The following is a 23,114-nucleotide window of genomic DNA, read 5'->3' on the forward strand; positions in this document are numbered from 1 at the left end:
TATAAACTCAAATATGGAAGGATGGTGGGATCAGGTCACACATGTACAAAAGCTTTGAAAGACTGAACATACTGTTCACTTCAGAAACATTTATTCCACATCAAACCAGCTTCAAAAATATAGCTGTAATATTTTTTCCTTTGTTGCTTAAATGCTTCCGAAAATATTCTTAATATGAAAAAAAAGTCTCCAATTTATTCTGTTACTGAGATATAGTGAGCCTTTAGAAAAGTGGGTTCGCTACTGGAGTCCTGATCCAGCATGACTCAATTACGTTTCATATAACTGAAGGTATCTGTTTTCACTGTCAGTACAGTATCCTTATTGTAGCATAATCTGATCGAAGGCCTTCGCCATGGGCAGCATGTTGAGTTATACCTTGAAAAATAGAATTACATCACCTTACCTTACAAATTTAACAAGTGGAGGCTGGACTTTTGACAATTGGGTTCTATTGGAAAGTTTTTCAGAATAAATACAAAATATGATCAAATAGCTTTGAAAAGGCGAAACAACGTGTATTTGATTGTCACACAAAATTATATTAAAACAACATATTTTAACATAATGTAAAGTGAAAGCATATTGCCATGCAGTCTGCACTGATGCTTAGCAGTCAGTTGTTAGAAGTGCTGTATTTCCAGCATGTTAGTTGTAGGGCACCGACCATAACCCACAAACCACACAAATCAAATCATTTAAGATTGGAATTAGTCCAAAGCCTAAAGTGCTATGAAAACCATATAAATCTGTGATTCACATTAAATCCAAATAAGAAGTGACCTGAGTAATCGACAGAGCTCACTTTTCAGTAATGGTAGTGGGTGGCAGTAATTCACAAGACCAGACAAGACCACAAGATTGATTTGGTGACAAAGCTCCTTTGGACCATTTGATCTCATCTTCTAGAATACTGTCCTCCCCAGCATCAAGCTACTTTTTAAATGAGTCCAATGTCTCAACCATCCTACTAACAACCTGTTCCAGTCATTAATTACCCTCTGAGTAAAGAAAAATGTCCTGGCATCTATCTTCAAATTGTCCTTTGCAACTCTAATCCGATGTCCTCTTGTTTTGCTGTCTTGATGCAGTTACGCACATATAATCTCATCAAGAGCTTCATTTTCAGGATAACTGATTGCTTGTATTAATTTTTAATCAAACTCATAACTTTCTACTCTTCAGATAGAATGCTGAATTGTAGTAATCTAATAGAAAAATCCCTTAGTGAATGTGACACACCTGCCATTGCCACATGGAAACTCAAACAGCATTGGACTGGTAATGCCAGAGAAAGCATCAACCAATAAATTATTAACTCTTCATCTGCAGCCACAATAATTTCTTAACATCTGAGTCCCCAAATCAGAAACAATCACTCCTGTTATTTTTGTTTACATACTTCATTGCATGGCAAATACAATTTTTTACTATTGTAGAATTATATTTGTGGCACCATCAATAAAATATTACGGGAATTTAATCTGCAACAAATGCTGGAAAATAATATTGAATTATACAAATGTAGAATGAACTCTTGAAAATTATTGCTTTAATTTCATTTGAAATAAATATCTAATCTTGATGGAAAATAAACCACTTGAACTTATTAGCAATTCATTAGACACTGAGACATTGATATGAAAAGTTACTGTAATAAAGTACATTGATACACCTGAAACACCATGTATTGTGTTTCACTGTATTCATCATAGTACTTTATTTTGGTGAGTAGATTATTATATTGCATGTAGTTCACTATATACTCACTGCTTAAACACCAAAAGAACTATCTTACTTTTAGGATTTGTGATTGTCTAATGTCGAAAACACTGTTGATCACCAGCCTACCTTAAACTTGGCTGCCAGCTGTTCTGTAGCTTGCTGCTCATTTTTCAGATCTTCCATCATTTTTTCTTTCTCTTCCAGTAACTTCTGTTTTTCTTCTGCCACCAAATTATGATCATCTTGAATTGCTGCTTTCTCTTTCTCCAGTGTCTCCTTCTGTTCCTTCAAATAGTTTTCCATGTCTTTCTCGATGTTATCTTCAGTCTCCTCTCCTTCTCCATCTGTGATTTCTTCTCCTGAAAACTTCCTCCTTTGGCTTCTCCTTCTTTTCTTGCTCAACATCCCCCTTCTCTCCAGCTGGGCCTTCAACCGAGCAATCTCTTCTTGAAACTCTCTCAACAAGGCATCTTTGGGATCTTCATTAATTCTTGGCTTGTTTCTGATATTCTTAGCCCTGTTGGCGTACCTTAAGGTTGTCAAGCTCTCATCGTAGTTATAGGATGCTGGACCAATGGTGGCCACCATAATTGTCTTAGCATTGCCTCCAAGAGAGTCTTGTAATAAACGGGTCAATTTTGAGTCTCTGTAAGGGATATGGGTGCTTTTGCCATCCACGAGAGCAGATATTACATTACCCAAAGCAGAGAGGGAAAGATTGATTTTAGTAGCTTCTTTCAGACGTTCTCCTTGGACGCCAGTTTTGCTCTGCCGTTCACTGCCCGCAAGGTCAACCAGATTCAGCTTGCCCACTCTGATGTGGTTTTCACCATCCAGGCCAAGCTCACTGCACTCCACAGTGATGACAAAAATAGCGTGAGACCTTGAGCTGTACTCGTTCATGTTGGTAGAAGCCACAGATCTGGTCTGGTTTCCAACATTCATAACATGCTCTATTTCCTTCACATTTTTAGTCACAAAGGAGGAAAGATCTGTAAATAAGAAATAAGCAATCATTTGATAATGGTCTGACACACACTATAAAAGATCCACTTTCCTAAAAACAATAGTACCTCATATAATTTAAGCACAGACATCTATAGCCACTGGGAGAACATGATGCAGCAGGCCTCCCCTTTCTGTACATCTTTTCTGCAATGCCCCTCATAACTAACTCCTCTTTCTTTCGTGTCTGTAGCGGCTCTTTGAAAAGAGCTATCCAAATCAATCCCACTTCCCCGCTCTCTCCCCGTAACTCTACAAACTTGTCCTCCCCAAATAATTAGCTACTTCTCTCTTAAAAGTTTAAAGTTCTTATTAAATAGGCTTCCACCACCCTTTGAGGCAATGCATTCCAGATCTGAACAATTCTCTGTGTGAAAAAATTATTCCTCATCTCCCCTCTGTTTCTTTTAACAACTATTTTAAATCAGTATCCTCGGGTTACCAACCTACCCGCCAGTGGAACTAGTTTCTCCTTGTTCACCCTATTGAATCCCCTCATAATTTTGAAAACTTCTATTAAGTCTCCACTTAACCTTCTTTGCTCCAAGGAAAATAATCCTAGATTCTCTAGCCTCTCCTGAAAACTCCTCATTCCTGGTACCATCCTGGTAAATCTCCTCTGCACCCTCTCCAATGCCTTGACAAGTGTAGTGCCCAGAACTGAACACAGCACTCCAGCTGAGGTCTAACCAGTGTTTTATAAAGGTTCATAATAACTTCCTGACTTTTGTATTCTATGGCCCTATTTATAAAGCCTAGTATCCCATATACTTTTTCAACAGCTTTGTCTACCTGTCCTGGCATCTTCAAAGATTTACTCATATGAACCCCCAGGTCTCTCTGTCCTTCACCCCCTTTAAGATTGTACCATCAGCTTATATGGCCTCTCCTCATTCTTCCTCCCAAAATGCATCACTTCGCATTTCTCCACATTAAACTTCATCTGCCACGTATCTGCCCATTTTACCAGTCTGTCTATTTCCTCTTGTAGTCTACTACTATCCTCCTCACTGTTTACTACTTTTCCTAGTTTACTATCATCCGCAAATGTGAAATCGTACTCCCTATACCCAAGTCCAGGTCATTTATATTGATCAAAAACAGCAGTGGTCCCAATACTGACCCCTGGGGGACACCACTGCATATTTCCCTCCAGTCAGAAAAACAACCGTTCACCACCACTCTCTGCTTTCTGTCTCCCAGCCAGTTCTGTATCCATCCTGCCACTGTCCCTGTAATACCGTGGGCTTCTATTTTGCTTACAAGTCTCTTATGTGGCACTTTATCAAATGCCTTTTGAAAATCCACATAAACTACATCAACTGCACTACCTTCATCCACCCTCTCCGTTACATCATCAAAAACTCTATCAGGTTCGTTAGACATGATTTGCCTTGAAGAAATCCGTGTTGGCTGTCCTTTATTAACCTATATTTTTCTAAGTGAAAATTTATTTTGTTCCGGATTATAGTCTCTAGAAATTTCCTCACTACTGACGTTAGGCTGATTGGCCTGTAGGTCCAAGGTTTATCCTTCTGCCCCCTTTTGCACAGGGGAGTAACATTTACAATCCTCCCGTCCTCTGGCACCACCCAAGGAGGATTGAAAGATTGTGGCCAGAGCCTCCGTTATTTCCACCCTTACTTCCCTCAATAACCTAGGATGCATCCTGTCTGGAACGGGTGACTTATCTACCTTGAGCACCGACAACCTTTTTAGTATCTCCTCTTGCTTTATTCTTACCTTATTCTATTTCTTTACCCTCTCCTCCAATACTGTGGTATTGGCTTCATCCTCCTCTTTTGTGAAGACAGATGCAAAGTACTCATTCAGTACGTCAGCCATGCCCTCTGCCTCCACAAGAAGATATCCTCTTTGGTCCCTAATTGGACCCACCCTAACTTTGACTAACCTTTTATTCTTTATATGCTTATAAAATACCTTAGGGTTCCCTTTTATGTTACCCGCTAATCTTTATACTCTCTTTGCCCCTCTTATTTCCTTTTTCAGTTCTCCTCTGTACTTTCTATATTCTATTTGATTATTTTCTGTGTTTTGGACCTGACATTTATCATAAGACTCCTTTTACTGTTTTGATGCCCTAATTTTCCCCTTTGTGGGAATGTACTTGTTCTGTCCCCAAACTATCTCCTCCTTGAAGGCTTCATTAGCTGTTTTACCTGCCAATCTTTCCTTCCAGTCCACCTTGGCTAGGTCCCTTTTTAACTCACTGAAATTAGCCCTCCTCCAGTTGAGTATCTTCACCTTTTATTGTTCCTTGTCCTTTCCATCAACTTAAGAAACATCAAGAATTAATATGGCAACCATAATGTTGCATTTATTGCATTCTATGATTGCTGTCACAGAATCATGAGCACAATCATTTCTGGTTGTTTGTTGTGTGTTGGTTAGGTCAAATAAACATTATTTTCTGTCGTCTACCCACTCCTTCCTCAAAATATTACCCACAATCTTCAAAATAACAACAGGCCAAAAATAAACTATAATCTGTATCGCTAACCAAATAGAATTTAATGCAGCTTTGACATTTTCAATGGTTTTATTTAACATATTATGTATATAATGCTATCTTGTTATAGAAATGATCTGAAATTTGATTTTGAGTGTATCCATCTAATTACTTCAGATGATCAAAGAAAACCAAACTGATTATTTGTGGTTTATCAAAAGTGCCATCTGTAGAACATTTATAAAATTATACAAATAATGGAGGATAATAAAAGCGCTCTAAGATGCTGTCCAGCATGAAGGGCACTATATAAATGTAAGTTGTTGTTGTATACATAATTTTAAATGAGATTGAGAGAGTAAATCAGAACAGGATTTTCAGAAGCAATGAGACAGCAAAACAAGAGGGCACATGTTTAGAATTGCATAAGGCAACTTTAGGTCAGACTCCAAGAAAATTTTCTTTATTCAGAGGGGTGGGTAATTAACAACTGGAATAGATTGTTAGGAATGATAGTTGCGGCCAGGATATTGAGTTCATTTAAAGAATAGCTTGATGCTGTGATGGGAAGATGGTAGTTTGGTATTGAGGAAGGATAAGACCAAATTACTATAGGCCTTCTTCATCCAAATCTCTCTTCTGATCTTGATCTAAGATGAGAGCTAGAAAGGCTATTGTAATCCAAAAAGAGGATAATAGAAGGGTTATCAAATTGAGACAAATTAATTCAAACCACAATATTCTAATAGGAATAATTGTGCCAACATTTTCTATAGATGGAAATTCTATTAATTATTGACATAAGTGAATGAGCATTTTGTGCCATTTCTCATTCAAGCTTATGTCCATAAATTGTTATGCAAGACACTGAATTAATAACTAAACAGTAAATGGTATGAGGGAGTTTTGCATTATATTTTCAGTTGAATCGTGTCTGTTGCCCAGCAGATAAATAGAAAGGTAGATGTGCATCCTGCTGCTTGTTTTATTGTTGCAGCAGCAATACTGGCAGCAGGTGACCCTCTGCACATTGACAATGGGCATGGTATCTAACACTGCCAGATAATTAATGGGTTACTTTCTTTTGTGTTTATTGCACCACTGACTAATCAATTATCAGTATAATAATAATAAAACCACATTATCTTACAGTACAGAAACAGGCCATTCAGACAATCAAGTGTGCTCTGACGCCTTTCTCCACCAAATCTATCTCCGGTTTCTGCTTGCTTTCCATACACCCTATAGTATGCTACTTTTTTCAAGCATCTAATTCCCTTTATAAAAATGTAGGGATCTGCTTCAATAACCAATGCTAACCTATTAATTCAGCGTAGGTTCCCCTGCAATAATTAACATGATGTGTGTTCCTGTTAGTTCGAGGGTGGGACTGCCCTTTAAATGTATGGATGGATTCCAGGACCAGGGTTGGCTTGCAGTGCGACTGGCAAACCTTCAGTATCTCATTATTTTTTAATTAGTTGCCTGACGAATTCTAAGACCATGAGAATTCCCAGTGGCAGAGCTCTCCATCCCTCCTTCCCTCTCTCCCCGCACCCCACCCATGTTACTGGTGAATAAAAACAAATGCAACCATGACCTCTATCCTCTCCCCCCCACCCCTTCTCCCCCCACACACACACACAAACACAACTCCTCGTACCTCATTGCCACATTTTTCGTTTTCCACGTTTTGCCCACAGAATAAACAACCAATTCACTTTGCGGTATATTCCGTGAAGCGCTTTGAGATGTCTCGAAGACGTGATAAGACACTTCATCAAATGCAAGGATTATTATTACTGCTATTATCACGTCTTGTTTATTGGGGTTTCCATGCATTTGCAACTGTTATTTTCAGTTGCCTTTATCGTTAAATGTTAAGGAAAAAAAAAACATCAGTTTTGTACTTCACCTTTAATGTAAACACCAGTTTCTGGTTTTTCTTTCATCTCCAGTTTTTTGCTCTGGTCCTTGTGCAGCAGATCTCTGATCTCCTCTTGGTAGATCTCCAGGTAAGAAGCTCTCACCAGATATTGCTGGTCCTTGGATCTCGATATGTGAGTGAAAATGTGTTCGAATGAATTAGGGATGATGCCCCTTTTTTCTGGATCAGTCCATACCCCCTGCATGGTGTAGGTTTTGCCAGTCCCTGTCTGACCGTAAGCGAAAATTGTCCCATTGAAGCCTTGCAAAACCGAGTCAATCAAAGGGCGGACCGTCTCGTCGTACAGATCGCTTTGCTTGGAATTCACATCGTAGACAGCGTCGAAGGTGAAGGTTTTGGGCAACTCGCTGGATATGGCTTTGGGGTTCCGGATGGACACCTGTCCTAATTTCACGTCCATATCCGCAACCTCCTCGTAACCAGCCGCGTCCTCCTTCCCGTTCAATGGGCGGCATCGCACCACCACCTTCACCGTCTCGCAAGCCTTGGTTTTAGACATGTTCTGGGCTTTGTGCGGTTGTGCGGGTTGTGCGGTGTGTGTGCATGTGGGGTGTCTGGTTTTTTTTTTTTTTGCAGCCGATCTCCCCCCCTACCACCCCCACCCCCCACCTCCCACCCCTCTCTCTCTCTCTCTCTCTCTCTCTCGGCTCGGCTCGGCTCGGCTCTGAAGGCAGTCTCCTCAATGCAGATCAGTCAGCACCCGGTCTGTGTCCTGCAATAAAGCAATGCACCCGTTTACGCATCGATAACTCGCCACAGCGCGCACAGCACAGCACAGCACAGCAAAGCAGCGCAGCGCAACGCAACGCGTTCGGGTTCCCGTTCACCATCGCATAACGCACCTAAAGGGATCCGAGCAGCCCCCGGGAGGAGGAGGTAGGAGGGGGGGAGGGGGGGGATCCTCAGGGGTTGGAGCAGGAGATCTGGACGCTCTCTGGGCTGGCAGTTCTCTCTCCCATTTGCAGTTGGCAACGCCTTTTTTTCCCCCCTCCCTCCTCCTCCTCCTCTCTCATTTGGAGGATGAGGTTGTGTTTGTTGCAGTCGATGTGCTGCTGCCACACAAACAGCTGTCTGGGGGCTGGAGGCGCTGCTCTGCTCTGCTCAGCTCTGCCAGAGGAGGACGCACCACCCTGGGCAGGTTGACTGCAAATCCAGCCAACACCAAGTCGCCTGACATCAGATCTGATCCGCCCCCCCCCCCACCACCCCTCCTCCCCCCCCACCCACCCCCACACCTCGAAGCCATCCCACCACACCAGACACTGGGAATTGTAGTCTTTTATTTTTGCTGTTGTCGATTCGACTGCGACTTGAAACCTTTGTGGTAAGGGGTATTTGGAGATGAGAGCTCTCCTCGACTGCTGTACCCTCCAGCCCTCTCCCAATAATAATAATAATAATAATCCTTGCATTTGATACAGCGCCTTATCACGTCATTGATTCGTCTCAAAGCATATGCTGCAAAGTGGATTGACTGTGTTTTTGTGGAGCGTGACTCTATCCTGGGTGTCAGAGCAATGACACGTCACTGTGCAGTCCATCACCATTCAAAACTGTGCTCAGAATACTTCTTGTTCGTGCCTTCATCACCTCCCGGCTCGACTATGCAAATGCCCTGTTTGTCGGCCGTCCCAACTCCTCCCTCCACAGGCTGCAGATAATCCAGAACTCTGCAGCCCGTGTCCTCTCCTGCACCAAACTCTGTGACCCCATCTCCCCCACTCTCGCCCAACTCCATCGGCTCCCTATCCTTCAGAAGATCCAGTTCAAGATCCTACAAAGCCCTCCATGGCATCACCCCACCCTACCTCTGTGACCTCCTAACCCACTACCAACCCGCAGGCTCCCTCCGCTCAGTCGGCTCTGGCCTGCTCCACGTCCCCCAACCCACTCGCCCCATTAGTGGGAGAGCCTTCAGTCCCTCTGCCCCCAACCTTTGGAATTCCATCCCCCAATCACTCCGCCTCGCCCCCTCCTTAGCCTACTTCAAGTCCCGCCTCAAGACTCTGTCCAGCACCTTGGGATGTCCTCCCGGCATGAAAGGCGCTATACAAATGTAATCTTGTTGTTGTTGTAAAGAAACGCGACGTAGAAACAGATCATTCGGTCCAACTCGTCCATTCCGATGCTTAGACTCCATTCAGTATCTATACTGTGTCTACATTTTCATTCAATTTCCATTTCGAGATGGAATCTGACAGATTTGCAGATGAAGAATTTAACTTTGGGTTTGAGAGATAATGCAAGTGTTTATGTTATCCATTTGTCATATTATTTATAATAAATATAATAATCCTTGCATTTGATATAGCGCTTTTCACATCTTCTGGATGTCTCAAAGTGCTTCACAGAATAGACTGTAAAGTGAATTGACTGTATATTTGTGGGCAAAATGTGTTTGTTTTGCTAATTATAAAATAGGCACCATCTCATAGTTGTTCCCCCAATAAATAGATTGTGGATGTGTTGAAGAATACAATATTTTAGAAATGTAATAATGAGACACTTCTTATTTAAAAAAATTGTTATGAAATACTGCAAGTTAGACACAGTGATGTTAACTGTGTACACATATTGTTGGCAATAAATCCAATTTCGTCCTTGGATGAAACATTAAACTAAACTCTCTGCTTTTTCAGGTAAACTTTAAAGGTCCCACAGCACTGTTCAAGAAGTTTCTCCCAGTAACCAGGCCAGCAAGTTTCCAGGATAAAACTAGTCATTCATGCAATGGCTATGTGGGACACTGCAATGCACAAATTGGCTGCTGCATTTGCCTACCAAAAAAGGCACCTTAGTTTAGAGTAAAATTGTTTGAAGCACTTTTAGATGTTTACCTGACATGATAGATGCTCCATCAAATGGAAGGATTACTTATTATTTATTTTTATTTATGTTGATTATGAGCAGTATAATTAACGCTAGTTATTCTCTCTTTGTATTTTTGTTATCAGGCTCATCCTCCCAAGAAAAATAACAAATTTTAAACTTAAAAAACAACAAACATCAAAAGGTCACATTGAAATTAAAATGTGCGGCCATGTTATTTGTTGTATAATGGATACAAAATAAGTAATATCCCAGCCACACACCAAAGAGCTATCACCTGATATGTACTTCAAGAATAACACTCGTTCTTTTGTGATGCAAACTGTACCACAAAAACTTTGCCTTCACACAACGTTACCTTGGTGTGACCAGTACATAGGAACCTAAATGACAAAACAAGTCTGCACTTCTGTTGTAATTCAGCTTAATTCCCACCAATTCCTATTTGAAAACTGGCTGAACCACAGTTACCATAGCAGACCATATCCTTGCAATATACCTGAGATGAAGTGAGGCATGTATGATATAAAGGATTAACCCAGTCCACCTCTGATCTCTCTTACTCTGGGACTGGATGAAGGAAACCTCTGGGCTTGCAGGTTGCAAAAAAAAAAGGAATCTTGTGTGCAAATCCTCTCGATTTGTTAGAATTATTGAGCAGTGATGGTCCTTGCTACAGGTACTGGGGGTTTGGTGGGGTTGTTTTCTCCCCTGTTTAAATAAACCATTTGTCCATCAACAAAGACGGCCTCCGTGTGTGTTCAGTATCTGTCTGGCTCTGGAGATCTGCCAACACGGTTACAGGACTCATAACCTGGCTCCAACACTTAACCTTTATAAGAAGGTGTATGTCACTGGATTCAGCCATAATCCCTTGTACATCACCAATCTCAATTCAGAAAGTTGAAATATTATCAACAAAACACAGATTTACAGACTAAAAATAATTCTATTCATTTATCAGATTGAATTATGTTTTAAAACAAATATGAAGCTAATATTGTTCAAGGACACAAGACAATTTCACAGACTATTGAAGGTAAACTTCAAAGCAATATATTTCTTACAGTTCTTTGCTGATGTTGTCTACATTGTTTTAGAAATGAACATTGGTTGGTCTCAGTGAATTTCCTGCTCTCTTTGTCACTGCTTCTTCCGTTTAAATAACATTGCAATCCCAGCCGGGCTCATAAAACCTTGCTGTTTAGCTGCTAAATAATTTTTCGGACTTCAGGATATGAGAGTCCTATCTAATATTTGATACCAAGTTTGCAACAAGTTATATGTGAAGGTCATAAATATTTTGTCACCAACATTTTGTTACAGGACCAATGTAATAATTGTGTGCTTTCATCATCCTAACATTTGCAATAGACTTTCAACTCCCTGACCAGGGAAACCAATACCTGCATTGTATTGTAATATCATCTGTCAGATGTTACAGTTTCCTTATTAACCTTTTACAATTTGGGGATCTTTGTGTCATCAAATTTCATTCAAATCCAATTAAAATGCTATTTATAAATACAAAAAATAACAATCTACAGTAAAAAAAATGAGGTATTGGGAATTGGTGACTATAAATGGAAAAACCAAAATACTTGTGGTATGGGGTGTTTTGCTCCCCATACAACCATAGAAATTTGCAACACAGAAGAATGTAATTCGACCCATCATGGCAGTACTGGCTCTCTGAAACAGCTGTCTGTTTAGTTCAATTCTTCTTCCCTGTTCCAATATACATACTTTTATTTTTCTTCTCAGATAATTTAAATAATTCTCTATTAAAAGCTAATGTGGATTTGGTCTCAACCATGATTCAAATTAGGGTATTCAACTTTCTAACAACCCCCCTGTGTAAAACAAACCCCTCACCTCTCCCTTTGTAAGTACATTAAATCTGTGCCCTCTAGGTACTGGCTTGCCTATAAGTGGAACTGATATCTCCTTGTTGACTTGATCATAATTTTAAAAATTTCTCAGGTCTCCTCTCAACCTTTACTGTTCTTGGGAAAATACCAAACTCTGTTTGATCACATAACTTTGCCTTTGCCTGTCTTTGCTATTCTGCACTCTTTGCTCTCATCGATAAATAGAAAACAACTCTGTGGTATACATTACATTGCTAGGTTTAGTATTAGGCTCTAATGCTAACAGTGTCTAACTTCTGTTGGTACTCTATTACTTTTCCCCAAATATGTTTCAAATCTGATTGATGACTGAAGATACAATTCAAAGGTTTCCAAAAGAAAAATATTTTTAAATACAATAAATACAAATTTCATTATATAGTGCCTTTCACGTTGGGAGGACATACCAAAAGCTGGACAGTCAAGGGTTTGCACCTGAGCTGGGGGTTGGAATCAAGAGGGGTGGAGGGGTGAAGAACAAGGTGGGAGGGGTGGAGGACAAGGTAGAAAGGGTGGGATTAGGAGGATGACCAAAGGCACAGTCAAAGAGGAAAGTCTTGGGACAGGTCTTGAAGGAGGCAAGTGAAGGGGTGAGGCAAAGGAATTCAGGGATGGACTTCCAGAGGGTGGGGGTAGAAAGGCTGAAGGCCCGACCGCCAATGGTGGTGCGTGCAGGGTGGGGGACATGGAGCAGGTCAGTGACCACCGAGTGGAAGATGCAGTCAGGTTGGTAAGGTTTTAGTAGGTCGCAGAGGTAAGAAGAAGCAAGACTATGGAGGGCTTTAAAAGTGAGGTCGAGGATCTTAAACTCGATCATCTGAGGATGAGGAGCCAGTGAAGCCGGTGAAGATGGAGGTGATTGGTTCACAGAGTTTAGTGCGAGAGAAGACACAAGTCTGTAGAGGGAAGAGTTGGGAAGTCCGACTATATAATAATATAATAAGGATACTAAGGAGTTGTTTATACTTATTTATTAAATAATAGTCCTTAAATTTGGTATAACTCTTCACACTTTGATCGGATGTCTGAAAGCGCTTAACAGGACTGAGTAATACTGGAGTCCTGTAGCTCAGTGGTTAGAGCACTCACTTTGCAAGTGAGAGACCTGAGTTCAATTCCAGGCAGGGCGAAACCTTGGGCAAGTTTCCTTACTCCACACGCCTAATAATAATCCCTCCAAAAAAACAAAACAATAATAAATTGGTCATTTTCAATCTACGACTGTTTGTGGGACATTGCTGTGCGCAATTGGCTGCCGCGTTCGCCCACAAATATACAGTCAATTCACTTTACAGTGTGTTCTGTGAAGCGCTTTGGGACGTTCTCCCGACGTGAAAAGCGCTATATCAAATGCAAGGATTATTATTATTATTATTATTATTATTAATAATAATAATAATAATAATGCTTGCATTTGATATAGCGCTTTTCACATCTTCTAGATGTCTCAAAGCGCACCGCAGTGTCCCACAAACAATCGTGGATTGAAATGACCAATTTATTATTTTCTTTTAGGGATTATTATCAGGTGCGTGGAGTAAAGAAACTTGCCCAAGGTTTCATCCTGCCGGGAATCGAACCCAGGTCTCTCGCTTGCAAAACAAGTGCTCTAACCACTGAGCTACAGGATTCAACTAATATTTTATAAGCAAAATATAGTATTGATATGACATCGATATGGCAGAGAATGACAGTGCTCCCCCATTCTGGAATATAGTAGATTTTTGACTACTGTATTCCAGTAGTTGAATATCATAATTCAACTATTATCACTATTCAACGATTAGATTGAATAATATTAATAATAATCAAATTAATAATCAAATTGAATACAACAGAACTCGGTTGTAGAGAAAATGTAGAGATCCAAAATGAAAGTCCCATTGTCCCACTTCCAAAACAATATCTACTGTGCAAATCTCTTCAGATCGTTAGGGATAGGAGCACATTTACTTTCAGCGATCAGGCGCATACTCTACCAAGGAACATACTCACCAAGATCACCAGCAGGGATCAGATTTGTACTCATGTTAGATTGCCAGGGAGTATGGGCCCATATCTGCTCCTAGGCTTCCAGGAACCAGATGCAGTACTTGCTTTGTAATGCCAAATTGGTCATATCTCCAAAGAAAACAGTACAAAAATATGCTTTATCGCTTTTGTTCAGCCTAACCCTAAGTACCAGCTGTTCTGATGGCATGAAACTGATGTTAAATATTGGAAATGAGCCATGTGGCTTCAGATAAAGTTTCATCTCCTTGCGCTTATGCAAACATCATTTTATTAAAGATATTCCAACTCCCAAGTGTTTGATTTATGTCAAATTATGGTCCTCACTATTGGATTTAAAATAGTCAGTTGATTCTTTTTTGTGTGTCTGATACCCTTCATAATGCTTAATAGTTTTCGAACAAAACAAAACAAAATCCAAATATCTCTTACAAGGAACCAATCTCTACTTGGCAGTATTAACCTTGCGGAGTCATGTAGCTCAGTGGTTAGAGCACTCGCTTTGCAAGCGAGAGACCTGAGTTCAATTCCAGGCAGGGCGAAACCTTGGGCAAGTTTCCATACTCCACACAGAGCCTAATAATAATCCCTCCAAAACCAAAAACAATAATAAATTAGTCATTTTCAATCTACGACTGTTTGTGGGACATTGCTGTGCGCAATTGGCTGCCGCGTTCGCCCACAAATATACAGTCAATTCACTTTACAGTGTGTTCTGTGAAGCGCTTTGGGACGTCCTCCCGACGTGAAAAGCGCTATATCAAATGCAAGGATTATTATTATTATTATAAAACAGAGTCCCATGCATCCCATCTGCACATGGAAATTCCAGAAATATTTATTGGAATGGAATGCGCAATCTCTCCCTGGAGTGATGCATCCTGCTTTCCTAATTCTGGAAATTAATAGACTTAGGTTGGGGACCCCAGAGTGTGTGGTGGGGTACTGCTGGAGTCTAACCAGCTAAAACCGCACAGCTTGCCATTCAGGAGATGAGTGGGATGATTCCCTGCCCCTAGTGACTTGTCTGGCCTTATAAGTCCTGCCAATGAGTCAGGCTGGCTGTGCTGTCATCAGCAGTTCCCTGGAGAACTGCAGACCCACCTGGCTCAGGAACCGGACTACCGAGACTGCCCAGAGGGCTGATTTGATTCTTGAGCTCTAGTCACACTCCCATCTTATGCCATACCCAAAGCCTTTTTTGTCAAATTAATCTCTTGTGCTATTTCACATTCTGGCAAAGAGATGGAGTGGAACAATATAAGTAGCCAAAAGATGCCTGGAAAAATATTTCGAAAATCTGAATTGATTTTTAATGTTATCGATCTAAATGTTCTGGAGTTTTTTGTTTGCTGTACTGAAACCAACATTCTCAAGATAAACCCAATCTGTGTTGCAGATGTTATGGCTAGATTGAAATACCAATTTTTGCAGGGCTGTCATTTATTTATTTCTGGAATGCTCTATTTTGCTTGATGCTTCTGCAGATAGCCATTTGGATTTTTATTTTAAGTACAATAATTTTTTTCCCAGTCAGTTGTGTGAAGCGCTTTGAGACATCCTCCCAGCATAAAATCACTAAATAAATGTAAATTATTGTTATTGTTACAGTCATTTGACTGCAAAATACTTGTCCATTATAGACATTTTACCAAAGTCGCAGATTATTATTTATTATTAGCGTAATATTATTATTGGTAATTAATTGTAGGACGGGCATTTGCTGCTGCTTTCAGAGGAACAAATAAAGTCCAGAATAACATTTGATGTGAATTTGGCCTGATACGTGAATCATATTGTGTTTTCATATGAACCCTCACCTTCATATCAGCAAATCCAGACTTAAGAGCATAAGAACATAAGAAATGCTCGATGAAAAAAGACCAAGGTCCATCTAGTTCACCTTCCACCTTCCTGGCAGTCACACGCACATATGTCCCAAATTACCTATATACTATATCCCATAAAGTTATTTCCTAAAAGAAAACTATCTAATCTGTGTTTGAAAGTATCAACACTTCCTGCTTCAACCATCTCCCTAGGGATCCTGTTCCACAGGTTCACTATTCGCTCATAAGAACATAAGAACATAAGAAATAGAGTAGGAGTGGGCCATTTGGCCCCTCTAGCCTGCCCCGCCATTCAATAAGATCATGGCTGATCTATTCTAACTCCACCTACCTGCCTTATCCCCATATCTCTTAATCCCTTTATCCACAAGAAATCTATCAATCTCAGTCTTGAATATGTTCAAGGACTGAGCATCTACAGCCCTTTGGGGTAAAGAATTCCATAAATTCACTACCCTCTGAGTGAAAAAGTTTTTCCTCAACTCAGTGCGAAAGGGCTTACCCCTAATTTTAAGACTGTGACCCCTGGTTACAACCAGGGGAAAAAGTCTCCCACTGCCTATTCTGTCGTGCCTCTTAATAATCTTAGAGGTTTCTATAAGATTACCTCTCATTCTTCGATATTCTAGAGAATATAGGCCTAAATTGCTCAACCTATCCTCATAACTCATCCCCTCATCCAAGATACCAACCTAGTGAATCTATGTTGTACCCCCTCCAAGGCGAGTACATCCTTTCTTAGATAAGGAGACCAAAACTGCACACAATACTCGAGGTGCGGTCTCACCAGGGTTCTATACAGTTGCAGCAAGACTTCCCTACTCTTATATTCTAACCCTTTTGTAACAAATGCCAACATACCATTAGCCTTCCTAATTGCTTGCTGTACCTGCAAACTAACATTTTGTGACTGGTGTACAAGGACATCCAAGTCCCTCTGAACACTAGTTTCTCTCCTAAAAAATAATCTGCTCTACTGTTTTTGCCGCCTAGGTGGATGACTTCACACTTCCCTACATTATACTTCATCTGCCACCTATTTGCCCACTCACCGAGCCTATCTATATCTTGTTGCATTTTTTTAATGTCATCCTTGGTGTTTACTCTCCTTCCTAGTTTAGTGTCATCCGTGAATTTGGATACATTAAGTTCGATGTCCTCATCTAGATCATTGATGTAGATTGTAAATAGTTGAGGCCCAAGCACTGATCCTTGTGGCACTCCACTAGTCACATCCCGCCAATCTGAGAAGGACCCGTTTATCCTTACTCTTTGTTTTTTCCCGTTAGCCATTCTTTAATCCATACTAATATATTCCCCTTAATTCCATGGGTCCTAATCTTGTGGATCAACCTTTTATGCAGCACCTTATCAAATGCCTTTTGGAAATCTAAATACACTACATCCACTGATTCCCCTCTATCTAATCTACTTGATATATCCTCAAAAAAATCTAAAAGATTTGTTAAGCATGACTTCCCTTTTGTAAAGCCATGTTGACTCTGATTAATTATATTGTGATCCTTTAAGTATCCCACTACGACATCCTTGATTAAGGATTCTAGAATTTTCCCTACCACTGATGTCAGACTAACTGGTCTATAGTTCCCCATCTTTTCTCTCCCACCCTTCTTAAACAGTGGTGTGACGTTTGCAATCTTCCAATCAATGGGCACTGTTCCAGAATCCAAAGAATTTTGGAAGATCAGACACAAGGCCTCCACTATCTCATGAGCTACCTCTTTTAAAACCCTAGGATGCAGACCATCAAGTCCAGGGGACTTGTCACTTTTTAATGCCAACAATTTCCCTAGCACCAATTCTTTGCTAATGTAAATTTCCCTAAGTTGCTCCCTATCATTAGTCCCTTGGTTCATCTCTATTTCTGGTAAACTTCTTGTGTCTTCTAACGTGAAGACAGAAGCAAAGTATTTATTTAAGGACTCTGCCATATCCTTATCCCCAATTATAATTCTTCCTGTCTCTGCCTGTATGGACCCACATTTACTTTTGCGAGCCTATTCCTCTTAATGTATTTATAAAAACTCTTACAATCTGTCTTAGTGTTCCTAGCTAGCTCGCCCTCATAATCCATTTTCTCACTCTTAATGAACTTTTTGGTTTTCCTTTGTTGGTCCCTAAAACACTCACAGTCCTCAGGTTTGCTACTCTTTTTGGCAATTTTAGAGGCCTTTTCTTTTAGTTTTATACTTTCTCTAACTGGTCTAGTTAGCCACAGATGAACTGCTTTCCCTGTGGTACTCTTATTCTTCAAGGGAATATGTGACTGCTGAGAATTTTGCACTACATTTTAAACGTTTGCCACTGTTGGTCTATTGTAATATCCATTAATCTAATTCCCCAGTCTATTTTAGCTAATTCCTCCCTCATACCTGCAAAGTTAGTTTTATTTTAATTTAAGACCCTTGCTTCGGATTTGACTACATCGCTCTCTAACTTAACACTAAGTTCTATTGTGTTATGATCACTCTGCCCTTGAGGAGCATTAATATCTATATTACCGACTAGCCCTGTTTCGTTACACAAAACAAGGTCTAGTATGGCCTGTCCCCTCGTTGGTTCCTCAGCATACTGCTCCAGAAAGCTATCTCTCATACACTCTATAAACTCCTCGTCTACCCTACTTTTGGTGATTTGGTTTTCCCAATCTGTGTGAAGATTGAAATCACCCACTATTGGAGTCCTGTAGCTCAGTGGTTAGAGCACTCGCTTTGCAAGCGAGAGACCTGAGTTCAATTCCAGGCAGGGCGAAACCTTGGGCAAGTTTCCTTACTCCACACGCCTAATAATAATCCCTCCAAAACCAAAAACAATAATAAATTGGTCATTTTCAATCTATGACTGTTTGTGTGACATTACTGTGCGCAATTGACTGCCGCGTTCGCCCACAAATATACAGTCAATACACTTTACAGTGTGTTCTGTGAAGCGGTTTGGGACATCCTCCCGACGTAAAAAGTGCTATATCAAATGCAAGGATTATTATTATTATTATTATTGCTGTATTACCTTTGCTACATGCTCCTCTAATTTCTTGATTAATACCCTGCGCTATGCTGTGATCACTGTTTGTGGGTCTAAAACTACTCCCACTAATGTTTTCTGCCTCCTTGTTATTTTGTAATTCTACCCATACCGTCTCTACATCCTGGGTTATGTGATTTGAAATCTTTCCTCTCTACTGCTTTTATTCCATCCTTTATTAACAAGGTTACCGCCCCCACCTCATTTTCCACATTGTCTATCCTTTCTATAAGCTGAAAACCCTCACTGAAGTAGTGTTTGCCTAGATTCGTTCTGAATTTACCCCACTTCAATCGCAGGCTGTGTCCTTGGTTTTATTGTTCTGGACAAGTTGAAACAGCCTGCCATGATCTATATTGTCTTGTCCCTTTACAATTTTAAAGACTTGTTCACTGTTCATCCAGACTTGAGGCATGGTATAATGACTCATGAAGACAGTTTATTGGAACAGACTAATCCTGACAAGTTAAATGGATTAAAACCATGATTAAATAGGTTGGCACGCAGTAACAGCAAAAGAGGAAAAAAAAGAGATTCTAAGCAATTTATGATGATGATATAACTCTGTCATTTCCATTGTCTTGAGCACTATTCACTCTCCCCACCTATGACATGCCCAAAGCTCTTTGGTGACTGCCCTTCTCCTGCTTTCTCTTCTTTTTGTCACCAGATCATTATTCTAAATCTGATTCAGTGCAGTCTTTGAAAGCTTACACACTGAATCAAAACACCCTAATTCCACCCACTCCACCCATCCCAGATTCTAAAACACTCCATATATTTGTCAATTATCAGGCCTAGAAATTCTTTCCTAACCCTCCTCATGTCTACTCCTTCAGTGCAAAAGGGTGGGATGTGAGTCTTTTGAGTATTATAACATGAACACTAAACAAATACAATGAACTATTTTGCCAGGATTAAGTTAAACATGCCATGGATACCTGTTGATGGCTGGTATCCCTACCAGACTGAGGTTTGAGGAAAAATTATTCTGGAGGAAAGTATAAGTCCCTGGAACACTAAAATGTGACCTTGCTACCACATTTCCTGATTCCATATTACTAACTATGAAAGGGCTAAGAGTCTGATGTTCCTTTCTGTGCTGACTGACTGAGATTCAGACCTGGTCTAATGCATTCTGAATTAAGGATTACAACTGTAGTTTTACAGGTTAATAGAGATAGAACCCCAACAATGAATATGCTTTCACCAGCCCATATACTGACAGATCCACCTCTTTGTGCAGACAAGGATACATCTTTTCACATTAAGTAAGATATTAAGTAAATCCCATCCTGTTTAGGATTAGGAAATAATCTGTCTGATTTCTTGGTATTTTCCCCTCCTTTTCGCTGAAATGATTGTTCCCTGAGGCTGAGACCAGATCATCTGATTGCTCAGTTGTGCTGTGAGATGTTTGGCAGATGACGTTTGTCCCACCACTGCCGACATGCCTGGGAGGTAGGCCTGACAGAATAGAGTTCTGATGGATGTTACTTTATAGGATCGACAGAATTGTTCCATCTATCAAGGCAGCTGAATGAATGTCTCACTGTGTAGAAATTTGATCCGGAGTGATCGTGCAGGCTTTTTAAAATAAAAAAAAAGCAAAAGGGCACAGCACCAATTTTGTGTCATGAATCCTAAACCTTAGATTACTTACTATTCATAAAGTGTGCTTCTTTCATCTGGAGGTATTTAAGAGTAACTGCAGGGTGGTTTCTAAAGCACTGCATAACAAGATACCTTTGTTAACTGAAGTACAGTGCTGGGCAAGAATAAGATATACCTGAACAGTTCTGTTTGATCTTCATGTTGTGACTTGGAGACTGGTGCTCTGTGGTCCATATTCACACAGAGATGAGATGAATGATACAAGTGAGCACCATTAATATCACTCATATTCCTGCTGGGCAAGATTAACAATGACGATCAATTGCAGGTTTTGCATCTCAGAAAAAAATTCCAACACGAAAAGCATTAAATATACATTAAATATAATCCTTGCATTTAATATAGCATCTTGTCATGTCAAAGTGCTTTAGCGTTTCTCTGTAAAGAGTATTGACTGTATTTCTAGGTGAACGCAGCAGCCGAATCAGCTGGATCTTTAGCATCCACTTGATAGGCAGATGGGACCTCGATTTAATGTCTCATCTGAAGATCGACACCTCTGGTGATACAGCACTCCCACAGCATTTCCCCGGAATTGTAGTGAGGGTGTCAGCCTGCCCTTGACTATAAGCTCTCGACTCCAATGTGGAACTTGAACCCACAACCTTCTGACACAGAGGCAGGTTTGCTACCAACTGAGCCAGGCTGTAGTAAACACCGCATTAGGTTAGCAATCAAGCCAGCAGTGCAAGGTGGACTAGATATTCTTTCTATTTAAAATAAGAAGAAATAAGATAAAAGTTAAACAAATAGAATTCAGTGAGATTTAGTACAAAATTGCAAAAATAAATTTAAAGTGCCAAATACACAAGAACAAAAAGCTAAGGAATTTAGGGAATAAAGCGATAAGTATCCAAACGAAGCAAAAGTTCAACAATAGTTTTTANTTTTTATTGAACTATATTTTGAACTGCAGTAATAAAACACAAACAAAGTCACTACTGGCAGCAGACAGAAGGCATACACAATTCATAAGATTAAGGGATAAGTTGGATGCTAAGATCTACAATGGAATCAGAAAATAGTTGCTATGTTGGTGTGTTTAAGTGAATTCTTTAAGGCAGTCTTTTCAGATGAAGACTGCAGTTGCATTTCAATCCCTTTAAACTGGTTTATGCATAATAATAATTAAAGATTAATAAAGCAACCATTATGAGGGGACTTAAGGAATTAATGGGATAATATTCTACATATTATTAATATTAACTCTTTGGTTGATGGCAAGAGAAATTTCAATCTCCATAATTTTATTTAAAAATAGTTCAGACATGGACACTAAAACTGATACTAATGTTGCTGTAACAAAGTTACTGCCAAGTGTAGCTTTAATTCTGTAATATTACAGTATAGTATCGTCCCTCCAACTCATTGCAACTCATTCCCTCCCTCTTCTCTATCAAGGCGCATCTCAAAGCGTTCCTTGCCAACCTTTCGATCACGGTAATAATAATTCTTACATTTGTTATAATGCCTTTCACACCAGGAAGACATTCCAAAGTGCTTCACATGATATATATGGTAGTGTTTTGTGGGCGAACGCCAATTAGCACACAGCAATATCCCCCAAACAGCTATGAAATGAATGACCAATTTTATTTGAGGGATATTTGGTCAGGGCACTGGGAGAAACTCCCTTCTCTTTTCGAATAGAGCCATGGGATCTTTACCGTCCACTTGAACAGGCAGATAGGGCCTTGGTTTAACATCTCATCTGAAGGACAACAATACAGAACACTCCAGCAATGCACTGGCGTATCATCATAAATTATGAGTTCCAAGTCCCGAATTGGAGCTGAAAAAACAAAACCTTATGACTCAGAGGTAAAATTGCTATCTACTGAACCAGGCTGCCACCCAAACCAATGGCGCATAGCCAGGCCATGTTTCCCCTCCCCATTCCTTTCAGTTTCCACCCTCAGCTTAGGTGCCCATCCAGCACTTTGAAGCTCTTTGAGACGTCTTCCTGATGTGAAAAGTGCTATTTAAATATTAATAGTATTGTGTAATATATTACCTTTGATACAAAACAACAAAACAAAAAAAAGTTGAGAATAACATTATTTTATGATCTTCTCCTATCTCAGATATAATATGGATTAATTTCCAAATGAAATTAAGACAAAGTGATAAAATAAAAATCTTTTATTTGTGGCTCACAGCATTTGATAGAAATAATAACAATAATATCTTTGCATTTGATATAAGCCCTTATCATATCATTTGAGAGGTCTCAAAGCATTTCACAGAATTTTGTTTTGCTGTGCAGTGATGTGAATTTGTTGGCAAAATTGAAAATATCTTGGAATATAACTGCCCTGCATTTAAAAACATGCCTTCTACATCCTATTGGTAAATTCATAAACATGTGCAAGAGCTGCATTATGTATTCATGATTCTGCCTGACTGAACTGTCACTGTGAAACAACTACTGTTGTCATGTTCTTTCATAAAGATCTTTTGAAATTATGTGGATGTTTTGTTATTCACTACGATGGATGTTCTTCATTAGCTTGTTCTCCTGAGCTTGAAGATGAACAATGATTTACTAGCTATTATTTAAAAGTTTCATTTGGTAGATCAGTGATCTTATCCATTTATTTGAGATACTGTGTGTGAGACATATTATTGCTTCCATATATTGTGATATC

At 39.8% G+C, this 23,114-nt stretch overlaps 1 protein-coding gene across 2 annotated transcripts in view; it reads right to left on the reverse strand.

Moving 5' to 3' along the window:
• Positions 1-7,715, reverse strand: part of LOC103183145 (kinesin-like protein KIF3C) — a 112,124-nt gene extending 104,409 nt beyond the window's left edge. For both annotated transcript variants that reach the window (XM_007900459.2, XM_042333486.1), the window contains exons 1-2: positions 7,116-7,715; positions 1,852-2,717 (exon numbers count right to left, since the gene is read on the reverse strand). In XM_007900459.2, the coding sequence (XP_007898650.1) occupies positions 1,852-2,717; positions 7,116-7,647 (1,398 nt within the window). In that variant the 5' untranslated portion in view covers positions 7,648-7,715. The remainder of the gene's footprint in view (positions 1-1,851; positions 2,718-7,115) is intronic.
• Positions 7,716-23,114: the final 15,399 nt, after the last annotated feature.

This window comes from Callorhinchus milii, unplaced genomic scaffold (assembly GCF_018977255.1).
Source record: "Callorhinchus milii isolate IMCB2004 unplaced genomic scaffold, IMCB_Cmil_1.0 Scaffold3, whole genome shotgun sequence".
NCBI classification, from domain to species: Eukaryota; Metazoa; Chordata; class Chondrichthyes; order Chimaeriformes; family Callorhinchidae; genus Callorhinchus; species Callorhinchus milii.